At 57.0% G+C, this 16,909-nt stretch overlaps 1 protein-coding gene across 2 annotated transcripts; it reads right to left on the reverse strand.

The window, feature by feature from the left end:
- Positions 1–316: 316 nt before the first annotated feature.
- Positions 317–11,170, reverse strand: MAG (myelin associated glycoprotein). 2 transcript variants are annotated; one of them, XM_054711245.1, is made up of 9 exons: positions 11,110–11,170; positions 10,571–10,939; positions 9,093–9,389; positions 8,748–9,005; positions 7,336–7,596; positions 2,979–3,266; positions 2,299–2,395; positions 1,456–1,555; positions 317–481 (listed from the first exon to the last, which is right to left on the reverse strand). In XM_054711245.1, the coding sequence occupies exons 1-9, from the start codon at positions 11,153–11,155 to the stop codon at positions 317–319; spliced, it is 1,881 nt and encodes a 626-aa protein (XP_054567220.1). In that variant the 5' UTR covers positions 11,156–11,170. The 2 variants fall into 2 exon arrangements, with proteins under 2 accessions (XP_054567220.1, XP_008138030.1); XM_008139808.3 differs by having other exon boundaries at positions 1,462–1,555; positions 11,110–11,155.
- Between the last annotated feature and the right edge of the window lie 5,739 nt (positions 11,171–16,909).

Here is a 16,909-nt window from a genome sequence, read left to right on the forward strand (position 1 = left end):
TATAGACCCCGGGGCCAGGTGTAGGGGAGGAGACCAGGCAGGGGATAGCAATAAATAACACAGACAGACAAAACTCCCCTCCAGACAGATGAGGTTAAAGGAGGTTAGAGGAGAGCCACACTGTGGGATGTGGTGCTGGCAGGGTAGGGGCAGCTGGGAAGGATGGGGGGCCGGACCCCCAGGACCTTGCTGTCACCTGCTCCCTCCCTCTCCTGCCTCGGCCCCCAGTACTGTGGGGAGGCAGGGAGCCCTCAGCCAGTGTGGGCCAGGGAGGGCGCTGAGAGGGTGGTGGCCACGTAGGCTGCCCCCAGCTCCCTCACTTGACGCGGATTTCAGCATACTCGGCCAGCTCCTCTGTCAGGGTGTAGCTGTCCTTGGTGGGTCGTTTGCCCAGGTCCGAGTGAGAAAAGCTCAGGTCCAGCTCTGGGTGCTCCCCCCGAAGGCCCAGAAGCCTCCTCTCCGATCCCAGGCGCCTCTGACTCTATGAAGGGAACCAACGCATTAGAAGGGTCCCGTTCCACCTTTTCCAGATGCAAAGGCTGGAGTCGCCAGCACCCCACACCTCCAGTTGAGACCCAAAGCCCCATGTGAACCTCTTTTCTCGAGGACCCCCAGCCCAGCCGGCCCCACAGTCCCCACGTCCCACTCTGGAACCTTTTCCCATGCTGATCCCCCTTCACAACACCCTCCTCATCGCTTAGCCTGAAAGTTGCCTACAAATTCAATGTCTTCAGGAAAACTTCTGCAACATAGGAATTGGGGGGGGGGGAGGGGCATGCAATTCAATCCATAACATCTTTCCAGAGTAAAGCCACCTGGTCAGATTTCACCTTTCCAAATGTTTGTACATGTCCCCCCTCAATCTTGGTGATCCTGTAGGTGTGGCTTTGGCTACCCCTTCATGCTTTCTACCCCCCCCCTCCACCCCTTCACCCCCCATACACACACACATAAGCCTTTGGACAGACACATAGAACAACGGCCAAAGACAGACAGACGGAAGGGAGTAGCAGTGGGACAGGATAGACAAGGCTAGGAGTGCTGGGCAGGGCAGACTTAACCGGGGACCACCTTGGACTCCTGACAGGGATGCACACATATGCATGACAGCCCCAAGGCCCACCGAGGGCCCAGAGGCAGGCACACTGAGGCCCCCCGGAACCTACCTCCTGGGCGCTCATTCCAGGGTAGAGACCACTCTGGACTATTGGAGAAGGAAATGCTGTCATAGACCTACAGGAGGGCTCCCCTTGGGCCTGAGCCCCATAGTCCCCTTCAGTCTCAGCCTCAGCACCCCTCCCAGCCGAGGCCCAAACCAGCCCTCCACACTTCCTCTTTGTCCCTCCTAGGGGGAATGCCCTCCCCTCCATCCCTTGGGCTCCCAGGCCTCTCCCAGGACCCCAGTGTCCCTGACATTCAGGGTCTCCAACTAGCCTGGAGCCGCAGGGTTCTGGCCCTCACCTTCTCCGGTGCCCCCGAGATGCGGAAGTCGCTGCTGAACAGGACTGGGGGATTGTCCCCTGAGGAGAAGCTGGGACTCTCTGTCACGTTCTTTCTGTTGGACAGGAAATGCGAGCCCCCGTGGGACTCCCAGGTCTCCCTCCCCCTCCCTTTCTACACCCTCGTCTACCTTAGGAATTTGGCCCCAAGGGACCCGAGCTGATCCCTCCCTTCTCTCTAAGATGGGGCAGATGAGCTCTTCAGTGGCCAGCCCTTCCTGTCCACCACCGTCCATCCCTCCCCTGTTTTGTGGCCCCTGGTCTCTACCACTTTTCAGAACCCCCGCCTGGCTTCTCCGGGTTCTCTTCCTTTGCTCTGGGTCTGTCTGTCCCTCTTGCTGCCAAGATATGGAGCAGGGAGATTAACTCATTTTCAGTGGAGCCACAAGGAAGAAAACAGCAGCCGAGTGGTGGCAGGTGGGTGTGGTTTGGGCTGGGGAGCATTGGTGCTGCCACAGAGGTGTGTGGTCACTGGCACTTCTGGAACCACCTGTGACCAACGCTGTAGCTGCCAGCCAGGGGAAGCTGGCTTCCCCATCCCACCTCTTGGAGGGCAGGAGGGCAGGCGGAGTGACGGGAAATGACTGCTGGAAAGTGCTTGGCTCAGGCAGGGGCACACGCTGACCTGTAGTGGCTCACGGAAGCAGGACTCCTTTCTCCTCCATCCAGCGGAGCATCCTCAGAGCAGAATGCACCCTCCCACCTACCCAGGGCTGCCCTCCCTTGCCTAGCCCGCAGCCTCCCTCCCCTCCGTGGGAGTCTCTCCCCGCCCCCAGGCCGGCCCCGGTGCGGCACTCACTTTCTGCGTGTCTGGGTGATGTAGCAGACAATGGCAATCAGGATGGCAAAGGCAACCACGGCTCCCACGGGCCCAATCTTAGCCCACATCAGGCGGTCTGAGGACAGAGAAGACCCAGGGGCCCTCAGACTGCTGGTGGGCGTGACCACGCCCGGGTTCTCGGGGGACAGACTGGGACGTTAGCGACAGTGAAAAACATCCGTATGGCTGGCACATCCCTCACTGACTGACTAGCCTGGAGAGCGTGGGATGGCCCAGGACAGTCTAGGCCAGTGATGGGCAACCTTCTGAGATTGGTGTGTCAAACTTCGCCAAAAAACTGAGCATAACTCGGGTAGTGCGTCACTTTGAGGAAAAAACTAACTCCAAGACTCCAGTCGCAAATGTTTCATCCTCAGGAGCAGCAAATGTTTCATCCTCGGCATGCGGCCGCGTGTCATCAGAAATGGCTACGCGTGTCAGTGCTGACATGCGTGTCATAGGTTCGCCATCACTGGTCTAGGCAAACTCAGGGCGGCCTCTCCTTCCCGTCCAGAGGGACCGCTTTACCAGGCGATCCACCTGCGTAGCCTGACCCAGGCTCGGTGGCTGATGGTCAGTCAGCCTTGGGGAGAGGGGCCTGGACCCAGGAGGAGCCCCCCTCTGTCCCTGTGGCTCCCCGCCCCAGCCCCGCCACTCACGGGCTCCCTGGAAGGGCAGCTCCAGGCTCTTGGTGCCGTAGAGGTTGCGGGAGGTGCAGATGACCCGCGGCGGGGCCTGGGCCTGCCCCCGCAGCGTGAGGATGCTGGTGAGCAGGAGGCCGCTGCGCTCCGAGTACACGAACTCCCGCTCCGTCTCGTTCACGGTCACGTTGCGCGAGGGCAGCTCGAAGGCCACGGAGGGCTCGGGGTTGGACTTCACCACGCACAGGCACTGCACCGTGTCGCGGGCCGCTGCGCAGTGGGACTCCAAAAGGATCACAGGAGCGACTGCAGGGGCAAAGTCGGGCGGAGAGGGCTGGAGGCAGCCGGGAGCCAGGACGCCCCGGCTGAGGGCCCAGAGCCCGCGCAGCGCAGCTGTCCTCGGGGCGAGCTGCGTCTTCTCCTTCACTCCATCCCTTTACACGTCTAGCTTTGCCCACCTCGCAAAACTTAAACCGCATCGCGGTGCTCCCTGCTCCAACCTACCCTCCACTTGCTCTGCGTCACTTAGAATGAAGTCCAACTTATTCGCCTCGGTCTGCAAGACCCCGCGGGCCCGAGCCGCACTCTGACCTTCGTGTGTGACCCTGAGAGGCTCCTTCCTCCCCGTCGCACCAGCCTCCTTTTGTTTCTCGAGTTCGTGGAGCTGTTTCCCGCCCAGGTATTTTGATTCTCCCTCAGCCTGGGACACTCCCTGAAGGCACCTTCCCAACTCACTTCTTCACTCCGTGAAGGTTCTACTCAGACCACTCGGATATGCTCTCCTTCTTCTACCACCTCGCTTCACGGACATCACTCCGGTCCCTCATTCCTACCCGGGTTACATATGGATACGGCTCGTCTCCCTTTTCCATCAAGACGGGCTCTTACTCTGTCTCGCTCTGTCGCCCACACTTAAATCGTGTCTCTCGTGTAGCAGAGCTTGTGGGGTGGCCTATTGAGTTCTGCCGCTCCCCTTTCAGGCCATCCTGCAGATGGCCCTGCTGATGCTCCAGAGCCCCCTTGCATTCTGGCCCTCCCTCACGAGAGCCCCAGTGCCACTCGAACCCAGCACCACCCTCCACCCAAGATTCTGTTGAGCTTGGCTGTACTGCCATTTGTATTTTTTTTTGAATGGTACAGGTATGATGATTTTCTTTCATTTTCCAAAATATGAAATTATCATCGAAATGTGAATGCTGCTTTTGAAAACTATATATTCTCGTTCCCTCCTGGAGAGTCGAGCGCTCCCCTCTGCTCACCATAGCCTGAGTTCTGGTTCTCAGTTCTGCCCAAAACCCACGGACACAGGGGCCAAGGACCCTCGGCTCGCCAGCCCCACTTAACTAGTATTTTCAATTTCCAACAAAAGGATATGCAGGTGACAGTGATGGGCCAGGGAGTCATGGGACCAGATACATACACAATAGAGATGATTCTAATCAGAACCTCAATGCGTACACATATCTAAGTTTAGTAAATCAAAAGTTGAATGCCCCCAATTCTGCTTAGGCAGGCATACACCATGCTTGCTGTAGTGTTAATGAATTAATGCACCACAAAATAAACCAATAATGAGAAACCTGAACGGACCATAACTAAATTTTTAAAAAAACCCTTTCGTTCAAGACTGCACCAGGGACAACATCTGCCCGAGATGCTGCGGGAACGCTGGCACCCTGCCTGCATGTGCTTAGCATTTTCGCAGCTTTGCCGGCAGCCTGGGACACCCCAATTTTCACTAGACAAACCCCAAGTGGCCATCTACTGGCTGGTGGCCTCCATCAGGCCCTCAGCATCCTTGGGCCTCCAAGATGGAGTTCTCATTTATGCAAACAGGGATAATGGTCCTTAACTCACAGGGCCTACAGGAACTCTGAAGCTAGGCACATGGTTGGGCCGTAAAGACAAATTAACATCCGCCCGAGGGCTCATGGTTAGAAAAATAGAAGCATTCCAGCAGAGGGAGCATGTGAGCAAAGCCTTGGCTTCCGAATGCAGAGCGGACATCCAGCCTGGAGCCCAAAGGGAAGATGAGTGGGCACCGATGAGGCTGTCTAAGACTTATGGAACACACAGGAAGTGTCAGATGCTGTGGAAGATCACCATCGTTTCCGTAGCTTCATACCCAACTTTGGCGTAAGATACTCTTATCGCACTCATTTTTCAGAGGAAATGATTTAGGCTCAGTAAAGGTGAAGTCTCCTGTCTGAGATGGTGCAGTAAGGCAGAGAGAGAGCTGGCATATAGACCCAGGTGGTTCAGCTCTCGGGTACTTGATACCAGTCACGTTTCAGTTTTCTTCTCTTAAACTGGTTTGGGGTAAAGCACAACAGTCCCCTCTCCCAATCACATTGTTGTGAGAAGAAAATTGCCAATACAGGCAAAAAGCTCAGACTTGTTGCTTGCATATTGCAAACACTCTGTAAGGGTGAGAGCCTCCTGCAATCCCCAAGCTATGCTGGGCTCTGGGGTGGGCAGGTAAGGCTGGGAGCCCTGCACAGACTGGGTACCCACCACTGCCAGTGAGCACTAAAGCCAGGTGCTAGGGGACACAGACTTGAGGGCTGAAGCTGCACTCCCAGAGGGAAAGCGCTGTGACACAGGCCTTGGAGATGCCCGAGGAGCTTAGCGGGGGGTGGGGGTTGTTTGTTTGCTTTTCCACATTTCTTTCTTTTGATTTATTTGTTTTTAATCCAGGTTAAGTGAGTCCTTGGGTGCTAAGACCTGCATGGGGAGGTGAAGCAGCCGAGCTTTAACAGCTGGGGCAGCCAGGAGTCCAGGAGAATCTTGGCTCTGACCAACCTTCCTAGCTGCATGAGCACGGGGGAAGTCTGACCTTCCTTGTACTTAGTTAAGGACTAATGGTAACACACACCTGCTTCACAGGGCCACCAGGAGGACCCGGCAAAGCCACACCTGTAGAGGATGGAATCGTGACCCGGAATAGGCCCTTTCTGGCCATTTGCTGCAACTACTCTTACTATGCAGGAGCGGGGGGGGGGCGGGGGGGGTGGTGACTGACAACGTACATGAGATGGTGTTGTGTGTATGTTCAGTAGGTTCTGACTCTTAAAGTGAAGGACCACTGGCTGGGAGTGTGACAGAAAAGAGGGTACATCAGAAGAGGGAAGCTGGGCCCAAAGGGCACACGTGGAGAAGACAGTGCCACAAAGCCCATACATGGTGACCACAACGGATGCTGTGAGTGACCAGAGACTGAAGGGAATGTGGCCAAAGATGAAAGGCCAGCAAAGGAGGGGATGGCCATGGCACTGCCCAGGAAGATGGCACTCCGGGAATGAGCTATAGCTACAACGTACTGATTTATCACCATACACGCAGAATATCACGTATGGACTGTGCTCAGTATCTTCCGGCAGACTTGTGTGGTGGGGCCCGTTATAAGTGAAGTAATTGAGGTTGAGAGTAGTGAAGTGTGGAGCCTAGCACCAGGAGGTCAGGTCAGAGCTGAGGAGGAAGCAGGAGAAACGGAAAGATGGAGGCGGCATTCCAGAGAGAGTGGCGGAAGGAGAGGGGGTCAAAACTGTGACTTGGGAGCTACCACCCAGAGTGGTGGCCAGGTGGGCGTCGGTGTGCGAGTGGTGCTATCCATAGGGAGGATGCTGGAGAGGCACCAGCTGGCAGGGGAACACTGAGTTACTCTTCCAAGGCGGTTAGCTTTGTACGTGCATCCAGCTCATCTCCCTGGCTTCTATCTGTTTATAAGCTTGGTGTCTTCTTGGCGCCTTTCCCCACCTCTCACAGAGCCACACAGCCCTTTGCACATATCCACTGCTAGACCACTGATGTCATGATGCAGGATGAAGTAAGCTTTGGGCGCTACAGAAGAGTGGAACCAAGCTGCCTGGATTTGAATCTTAAAATTCTGCCCTTTCCTAGTTGTGTGACCTTGGGCCAGTGGTACAGCGTCTCTGGGCCTCAGCTTCTTTCTCTAGAAACTAGGGGCAGTGATGGAACCCCCCCCCTCGTAGGGATGTCATAAGGATGAAGAGAGTGGGTCCCTACACACAGCTTCCAACAACGCCCGGCGCGTAGGGATGCTCCACAAGGGTTAGATGTCATGGTTACTATTCTAGTTAAAGGGGCAGCGGCCACGGGATCCAGGTCCCCCTGGTTAATAGCGCACTCCAGGATGTGGAGACAAGTGTTCTCAGGTGGGACTGGTATTTTCTTGCTGTGGACTCCACTTTCCTGCCTTCCCCATCCTTACCTGCTGGTGCAACGTTAGCTCTTGGTTGGGACATGTGGGTACCTCCAGTTACCCAGACGTCCCTATTGAACCATCTACCTCATCTACACAAGTCAAGCCAGCTCTCAGCGGGACGAGGGGGGGCGGTGGCGGGGGCATACTCACACTCCACGGAGAGGTTGAAGGCGGTGCCCCTCTGACCATACTGGTTCTCGGCCACACACCAGTACTCCCCATCATCCTCAGGCGTGACAGCCGGCAGCTCCAGCTGCAGCTCACTCTCGTAGATGACGGTAGCCAGGATCTGCTTCTCTTTGAAGATGGTGAGAATAGGATCCGGGTTGCTCTGCGTGGAGCACAGGATGGAGACCGTCTCCCCCTCCACAGCCACCACGGTCACGTTCACCGTTGGCTTCCGGGGTGCATCTGGGGGGGCAGAGCAGGGGCCGATGGTCAGATACCAGGAGGTACCTCTTCTGCCAGCCAACTTCTACCCCCCACATGTGACCCATACACCCCCAACCCAAGCACAGCAGCTCAGGGTGGCTCGGGGAGCCCCAGGCCTGGCTGTCCTGTTCACAAAACAGGGGCTCTGCCGCCAGAGTGCTTGTGTCTGAATCGGGGCCCTGCTCCTTCCAGCTCTGTGTGGACCTATGTCTTCACCTCTGTGGGCCTCGTTTTTTCTTATCTGGAAAATGGGCTTAATGACAGTTCTAACTCCACAGCCGTAACTGAGAACTCAAGTGACAGGCACTGTTCCAGCCTGAACGAGGTGGAGGAAGATCCCTGCCCATGTGGGTAGTGGCCATGTAAGTAAATAAACTAGATCATTGGCAAATTTGGGATAAGTGCTCTGGAGAAAAATAAAGGGAGGGATGGGAAGTTGGGGTGGCTACTGTTTTAACTAGGATGGTGAGGGAAGGCTTCAGTGAGAGTAGAAGGAGGTGGGAGGAGCCAGCCTCTGGGACGCCTGGGGGAAGAGCATTTGTGTAGTCAGAAAGTGCTGAGTAAACGTTGGCTGTAGCTGTCATTATTATTATCCACAGCCCTGGCATTTTGCCTCAATCAGTATTTGTGAATGAAAAATGAATGAATTACCTCTCCTGGGTTCCTAGCTAAGAATCCTGTCTGATTAGCCCCCTCCTCTGGGGCTCCATAATGTACAGGTGCACACAATGGGCTGGGTCAGGCCTGGGGTCCCCCCTACCCTCCCATCAGAACTGCAATGGGACTCATTTAAAATCCAGATCCCGAGGGCCAGGCCCTGATCTATTCCCAGATCAGCCAGGCCGCCCCAGGAAATGGAATAAAACCAGCTTTCCTGGGTGACAGGGACCACATCTGTCTTCTGCTCCTGTCCTAGGCAGAAGCGTGGTGCAGAGTAGCTGTGCCCTAGATATTTGTGCAAAGAATGAAGGAGTGAATGAATAATGCCTAGACCCACAACCCTCCTCTCCATCTTCCCTCAACCCACAGTTCTGTTCCTGATGGCCCCGCCCCGCCCTGGGCAGGGCCCCTTTCCCCCGGTCCCCACTCTGCAGGCCAGTGCCAAGCGAGTCCACAGGGCGGCCACTCACACATGACGCTGAGCCCCACGGTGCGGTTGTCCTGGCCATAGGCGTTCTCTGCCAGGCAGGCGTAGACGCCGTCCTCCCCGGCGGTCACTTCGTCCAGCTCAAGGAACAGGCTCTCGGCCACGGCCTCCCGAAGCACCGTGCCGTCCCGCATCCAGGTCAGCAGCGGCAGCGGGTTGCTGTCTGCCCCGCAGAGCAGGCCGACGTGGGACCCCTCGATGGCCTCCACTGAGGAGTTCATCTCCACAATCACAGGGGGGTCTGAGGCCAACGACACAGTGGGATCAGCAGGCCGGTGCCACGGGCCCCACCCCCAACCCCCAACCCCCGGATGGCACCCAGGCTCACACTTGACGTCCAGACTGGCGTAGCCCTCGAACTGCAGGGTGGTGTTGGGGAAGGAGGCCTGGCAGCCCAGCCGAAGGCCATTGGCCTCCCTAGTGGGCACGAAGTGCAGCAGTGACACCTGTACCCACGTGCCCTCGTCCTCGCGCAGCCGACCCAGCACAGCCGGCTCCCCCAGGCCATCGTGGCCCAGCCAGCTCAGCTCCGGGCGCAGCTCCGGGCAGTTGTCAGGCACCAGGCAGCTGACCTCCACTTCCGTGCCTGCCACCACTTCCAGGGGGACCACAATGTTGGGGGTGTCTACATGGGCAGGGAGAAGGAGGATGGAGGAAGCAGACATCCCCACCGTGACCCGCTCCAATCCTGGTGCCTGGTTCCCTCCCCTTGGATACAGAATTCCCTAGAACGTTCTGTCTGCCCGATGCCCTTCACCCAGCGCCCTCACAGACCCAACCACGGTGTAACAGTAGTGAAACAACCATGTGCTGGTCTGAGTCCTTCACAGCGGTGCATTTGCCTTCCAGCCACGCTAGCGGGCAGGTGACACTACTTCACTCATTCTGCAGTTGCGGAGATCCAGGCCACAGCGGTAACACTGAGCTCCAAACCCTGTCACTCTGGCTTGATCACCTGTGTCATGACACGACAACATATTCCTTACGGAGCCTGTCTCCTCCCCATGTTTGATTTGGTTTACTTCCGTGTGTGTGTGTGTGTGTGTGTGTGTGTGTGTGTGTGTGTGTGTGGTGGAGTCTCTCTCCGCATCAGGCCTGTCATCCAGCTCTTCTTACAGACTCACTGCTGACGGGAGCCCGAACCTCAGAGCTCCAGGCGGCCGGGCTTCTCGGGCACTTGGCAGTAGGAATGTCTGACATCAAGCCGTGGGCCCTGCTCTGACGGTCAAATCTGCCCCAGAGCTGCATTTTATGTGGCCTGCATTTAGGAATTTAAAAATGTATATATCTGAACCAGCAGCTAATGTTTAGGAAATTAGGAGATCACAGGAAATACACAATTCTGGTTTCTTTTTCAAATTCAAACCGCCAAGCAGCAAAAGGCTCTGCATTCCCGCCCAGAGCGGTGAGCAGAGTGGGTGCCATGTGCCGGGCACGTCTCTGGGCACTTGACAAGCACTCACTCACTGCGCTTACGTGCCGCCCCTGCCCCCATTGCAGAAGAGGAAACCGAGGCTCAGAGAGGTTAAGTAACTTTCGCACAGTTGCCCAGCGAACGCAGCAATCAAGAGACCTTAGCCCTATCCCCCCCCTCCCCGCCCCCGCCTTCCCTTTGAGGGCCATGAGACTGCTTGGGGCCCCGCTTTGCTCATTGCTGTCCTCGGCCTGGTCCGTGTGGGCACGGGCTTTGCACCTCCCAGCCTACCAGACAAGTCCCTGGGTCTGTGCTGGGGAGGACTTCCTGCTACACCCCTGCCTGCCCCAGGGGTGCCCCTGCCCCACTGCTGTGCAACCCCGGGGACTCACTGATGATGTCCAGGACGCTGTGCTCGGAGAAGGTGTACTGGTTGTAGCCCCCTAAGTCCCCGCGGAAGTAGTACTTGCCGCCAAGCTCGGGGCTGAGGTTGCTGAGCAGGAGGGTGCAGTTGCGCAGGCCCAGGTCCCCCAGGAGGCGGCTGCGGCCCTGGAAGCTCTCGTGGACGACTTGGGTGCGTGACTTGAAGACCACGGGGGGGTAGTTCTTCGGGTAGGGGCTGTTGAAGTACCAGACGCCATGCACAACGGCAGGCCGCAGCTCGTCAGGGAAGTCAAAGCGGCAGGGGATGGAGACGCAGGTGCCCTCGAAGGCCGAGATGGACGAGGGCATCCAGGCACCCCAGTGACCCCCTCGAGAGGCTGTGGGTGAGTAGGGCTGCTGAGGCCAAGGGACGTGTCCTGACCGAATCACCTGCCCCCATTCTCATCACCTGCCCCCAGCCTGAGGGATCCAGGGACCCACAGAAACGAGCCCAGCCTGCTTGGGGCCAAGGCCCCAGAACCCCAGCCACCCCCTTCCCCGGCATTACCTGCAATCATAATCCAAAACAGGGGCAGTGCTGTGAGGAATATCATTTTGTACAGCGTGTGATGACAGCTGGAGAAGGCACAGGAGGGGTTAGGGTCAGGGGAAGGGGTTCTTCTATTAAGGCACCAGGAGGGGGCTTGTTCAGACGTCGGCGCTGCTGCTATTAATATTCATAACTACCAACATTTCTATGGCGCTGACCAGGTACCCGTCCTCAGCGCTTTACTCTGCTATGTTAATTCATGCGATCTCTTTGAGGCAGGTGCAGCTGTGACCCTCATGTTACGACTGCGTTCCAGAGAGGTTAAGTAACCCGTCCACGCCACACAGCTGGCAAGCATCGACTAGGACCAGCACCTATCTGCCCGGCTCCAGGTGTGCAGACTTAACCCCCAACTGTCCTGTCTCTGCGTGGTTGTAAGATGCTGACAATGATCCTGGGGACCCTCAGGAAGCAATGACAGAGCCGAGCTGGACCAGCAGCAGGAAGAAGGGGGGGCCCGGAGGAAGGAACCCTGCCTCTCACCTCGGTCTCCCTGAGTTGGGGATGTCTTCTGGCCCCACCTGAAGATGTCAGCCTGCCAACCTGGAATAGGAGTCAGACAGGTGCAAGGGGGCAGGAGCCGGAGCGCCCCCGCCCCGCTCAGCACGTGCGATGAGCTGCTGCCTGCGGTAAGGCTGCCTGCCCGTGGCTGCTCGGGCCCCTCCCACACAGCCCAGCAGCTACTCTACATAGGGCCGCCCCCCACCACCACCACCAAACTGCCACGGAGAACTGTGGGGAAGGAAAGGGAGTGACAGAGCCTTGTGGGGGGAAGGGGATGAGGTGAGTGGGGGGGGAGCCCTGGGGGTGGTAGGCAGAGACTCAGTGCCATCAATGACTGGGTTTCACAGCATCAGCATTCCCAACATGCCGTGTGAATTCCTGCCGCCCGCTCCCACCCCACAGACGGCCCCTGCTGTCCCCACCCTCAGCAGAGGCCAGTGCCCAGCACAAAAGAGCCCTGTTCCCTCACGGGGAGGGTGCTGCATCTTGGGGGACTCCTGGGGTAGGTGGGGTGAGAGAAGAGACACGCTCCTGGCTGGGCTCTATGTGGGGCCAGGAAGGACCAGGGGTTGGGAGGTCAGGAGACCCTCCTGGCTGCTCGGTAGGTCCCCTCAGGGTTGGAGACAGGGTCTCCAAGTGGCTGCCTTTCCAGGCCTCCACCACCCTCTTCCCACAGACACAGATGCACACACAGCCAGACACAGGCACATGCTGCTATGAAATAGGAGAGATCTAGACCCAGCCAGAGGCGCAGGCTTGTACCACAGACACGCGTGTGGACACCTGGTCAGGACCTACACTGTGAACAGGCACTGAGACCCCTGTGCCCGCAGACTGAGCTGGCACACACAGTCACAGAGGCCCACCTGCACTGACATTGGCACCACGTTCAGGCATGCACGTGGACCTGCCTGCATGCCACGCTCACAGAGACACACGGCTGCACACCCACACTGACGTGTAGCTAGGACAGACGTGCCCAGACACATACTGATGGACACAGGCAGCTGATGGCAGTGATTGTGACCCTCCGGGGCCACAGTGCATAAACGTGCACGGCACAGCTGCAGTAGTGAAATTCACAGGGGCAGTGGGCTGTAGGGAGAGGAGGTCTAAACGTTTTTTTGGTGGGGGTGTAATGGAAAAAAGGTTGACAAACACTGGTGTGAATTCAGACCCACCCAGGGTGGTACACTCACACACACACACACACACACACACACACACACACACACACACCCCTTGTTGTGCTCCCAGGTGCTGGAACTTGCTCACTGGAAGCCCACTGCCTCACCCCCGCCCAGAGGGCAGGATGCAGGTATCTAACCACCTGGGCATCAGTCAGCTCCTCACCCAGCCCCAGGCCATTTCCACCACATCTGCCCCAAACTTGGAAGCCCCAGGGCAGCTGATCCTGCAAACCTCCACCGCGAGGGGTGCTGAGGAGGGCCCTTCTTTCTCTCTCTGCAGTTTCTTCCCAGAGCCCTGTCACTGTCCTGCCCTGGTCCCGGCTCATTCCCAAGTCCCCAGGAACACCCTCCCCATCCTAAATTAGTGGCAGTTCACAGCGACCATCCTCACCTTGCACATGCCTCGGGGGCCCCTGCTTCACCCTCTCCGTCATGGCCCTCTGCTCCCACCCCGTCCCCGGCCCCTCTGGGCTGCTGCGTACTCACCAGGATGCGCCTGTGTCTGCACCCTCTGCTCCTCACGCCTGCTTACAGTCCCCTGGCCTCCCAGGGTCTAGGCCCCCACTTGCCGGCCCCTCCTTCCCGCACCCCCACCCCCGTGGGTGCCAGGGACCGCCTGCCTCCAGGGCCCAGCTCCTCCCTGTCCCCGGGGGAGGGGGGCACAAAGGGGCCCTTGTCACCACTGCTCCACTGGGCAGCCTGATGCCTGGGTTCTACTAGCTCCTTCCTGGAGGGGATGGGGGGCTGCCTCACTTGCTCCCCGCTCCTGCATTGCGGTGCACCCTGGTTCGGAGTCCCTGGGAGGGCGTTCTAGTATCTCTGAACATCTCAGACAGAAACAGAAGGCATTGTCCTCAGCATCCAGGGAATCTTGGTGGCAATGACAGGTACAGCCCTGGTCATGAGAGGCAAGAGGCCGGTGTGGGCGGGAGAGGAGACAGGACCTTGCCATTCTGGGCTTCAGTGTCACCTCCCCCTCCCTTACAGTCACTTCCCTGGTCACAGCTGGTGCCTGCATCCTGGTCTATCTTCTTCTAGGCTCTTCTTGTCATCGGAAATGACCTTAGGTATTGACTGTCTCCTCTCATGAGCACATGACCTCCAGGAGGATGAAGGCTTTGCCTGCTTGCTCCCAATCTTCCCTGCTGGTAGCACGGCTCCTGGCGCAGCTAAGCTTCGTAAGTGCTGGGTGGATGGCATGCGTGCATCCGTCCGATACCCTGTGGCACCTTCTGGCTGGAGGTCTCTGCACCGGTTCCTTCCTCCTGGAAAGCTCCTCTACCTCGCCCCACGCCCACTCTGCCCTGGCCAAAGCCACCGAGTGGATGCCACTGCCTCTGGAAGCCGCCTGCCTTCTCACCAAGCCCAAGTCCCTCACTTAACTGTGGCTGTCCCTCCACAGCCCTCCGCACATCGCTCATCCGCACATCAGTGAGCTCCTCCCGCCCTAGCCAGGGACTTTCCAGAGGGCAGTGGTTCTATCTATCTGTCTGTCTGTCTTACTCTGTCTTACTCCCCTAGCACAGAGCCCCAAGAGTATTTGCTGAGGGACCCTCTGTGGGCAGATCCCGCATGATCCTCGTGCCATCCAGACCCTTCCATTGGCATGATCTTTGCAAAGTGGTGGTGGGAGCTGGCAGCGGTTTGATTGAGGGCAGTAGTGTTTTGACTGTGAGCTGCTCAGTCACTCTGGGGCATCTTCTGTGGGGAAGGAGGGAGGGCGGGAGTGTCCTTCCTCCCAAGGGAGAAACTGGGTGGATGGGGGCCGAGGGGCGGGGAATCCCTCAGACAGGGAATTGAGGGGTTAGAGAAGGCTGGATGGAGGGGGAAGGAGAGTCCCATCCCCACATCAGGCTTGATGATGTCAGACTCTGCCCGTGCCTTTCCCAGTCAGGGACAAAGGCCCATTGAGAGCGGGGTGGGGCTTGACCTTGACCGCCTGGGTCCTGGAGAAGAGAGGGGCCTGGTGCCTGGGCTTTGGGGGAGGACACCGTGACCTGGGATACTCATGTTACAGCCTTCAGTGTCAGCGCCAACCCCCTTGGTTCATGGGCCTGCGCTGTTTCGGGCTACATCCTTCTGGGTGTGAACTGAAGGCTGTCCCTGAGAGAAGGATGCACAGGCAAGTGAGTCCCATAGACAGCACTGGCAACTGTCACGGAAATCTGAAAACTCCGGTGTCCAGAACACAGGACGGGGGGACCAGAGAGCATAGGCCTGCCTAACGGGGAGCGGCGCCACTCACATCCAGCCCCCAGCTCTGCCAGACCACAGGTCCTTCCCCTCAAGGCGGGTGATGGTTTGCTAGGGACACTGTGACTAAGTGCCACAAAACAAACAGCTTAGAAAGTTGATTATCTCACTGCAGGAGGCTGGAAGTGGGAAGTCAGCATTTTGGCATCGTACCTTCTGAGGGATAGGGGACAGGAGCTGTTCCTTCCCATCAGGCCTGCCCCTGGGCTCGCAGATGGCCACCTCCATGTTCGCCAGGCGTTCTCCCTGGGCGAGGGCCTCCGTGACCAAATACCCCTTTTATAGGACACCTGTCCTCCTGGGTTGGAACCTACCCTAATGACCTCATTTTAACTTAATAACCTCTACAGACCCTCTCTCCAAATAAGGTCACAATCTGAGGTACTGGGATTTAAAACTTCAACGTATATACTTGAAGGAGAGGGACACAGTTTAGCCCATAATGTCAGGAGTTCAGATTTTTATGTGCCATACCTTGCTTTTTAGGTATTAGCCCAACTGTATCTAAAAATACTGTGCAGTGCAAGCAAAACGCAACTCAGGGCAGATCAAGCCCTCAGGCCCACTTGTTTAAAGCTCTCTTGCGTGAAAGCTGGTTCTTGGTCCAGCCAAGAGGCACTTGCTGCCCTCAGCCAGAGTTGTCAGCTTCGTACCAGGAGTCTTCCGAGTGTGCCCCCCTGCCCCTTATGGCCAGTAGCATCAGTATGGCCTGGAAGCTTATTAGAAATGCAAGTTCCATGGCCTCATCCCAGCCCTGCGGAGTCAGCAACCCTGGCAGTCTGCGCCCTAGCAGATTCTGGTGCCCGCTGAAACGGGAGCACCTCTGCCTCTCTCTAGGACCACCCGGAGAACTTGCTAAGATGAGCAGAGTACTCAGTGTCATAAATGTATTTAGTCATTTCAGGTTTCCCACCTCCCAGGCATGTATTGAGGGGGTCTGAGTCCCCTTCCTTCCCCTCTGTACTGATCCTTTATACTGATGAGGCATTTGACAGTTTCCAAAACCATTTCACTCATTCCTTGCGGAGCCGCTCAGCAGCCCAATCAGCTGAGCACTGTAGGGACACTTCTGTCCTTTCACACGTGAGGAGGTGGGGTTGGGGGGAGGGGGGAATGGTGGAGGAGAGAAGATGCCTGCTCCATCTTGCAGCAAATAGGAGGGCAGGCTTGCCTTCCTCTCCCGCCCCTTAGTCTTGGTTCAGGAAATCCTCTCAGAGAGGAGCCTCACAGGGCTTTGAAGGCAGAAAGCAGAAGTTTGTGGGTCACCAGACTGATCCAGCTCCCAATTGGGTTTAGTTTAGCTCCCAGAGTGTTGATTTTAAAAAATCAAATTCCTTTAATCAGTTGCCAAAATTTTAAAAATCAGAAAGGACTGCCACCTTCTCTTGGAAAGAAGCTCTAGCCATGTTTGGCCTGCCTTTGAGCATTGCAGCCACCACCGGGAGCCACTTCAGATGGGATCTAGGCCTCCCCACTTCCTGTCCATACACAACACTGAAGCCAAATGGCCAAGCCCCTTTATCATCACACCACTGCTGATGTCTTTATAGGCTAAGAAGATAGTGAAATGCATCTTTGTTTCTATCAAAAGTGGGAAAATCGGATAAATTGAGAGGGATATGGTTTTTAAAAAGAATGTGAACGGTGTTCTCTTCTGTGTGTCATGTACAAAGTGTGTCCTTATTGAGAGATTATAACCTAACTAGAGGCCCGTTGCACAATATTCGTGCAAGAATAGGTCTTCCTTCCCCTGGCTTCACTCCCAGCCGCCCGGAGCCAGCAAGTCCTCGCTTCTGTCCAGAGCACCAACC

This window comes from Eptesicus fuscus, chromosome 21 (assembly GCF_027574615.1).
Source record: "Eptesicus fuscus isolate TK198812 chromosome 21, DD_ASM_mEF_20220401, whole genome shotgun sequence".
NCBI classification, from domain to species: domain Eukaryota; kingdom Metazoa; phylum Chordata; class Mammalia; order Chiroptera; family Vespertilionidae; genus Eptesicus; species Eptesicus fuscus.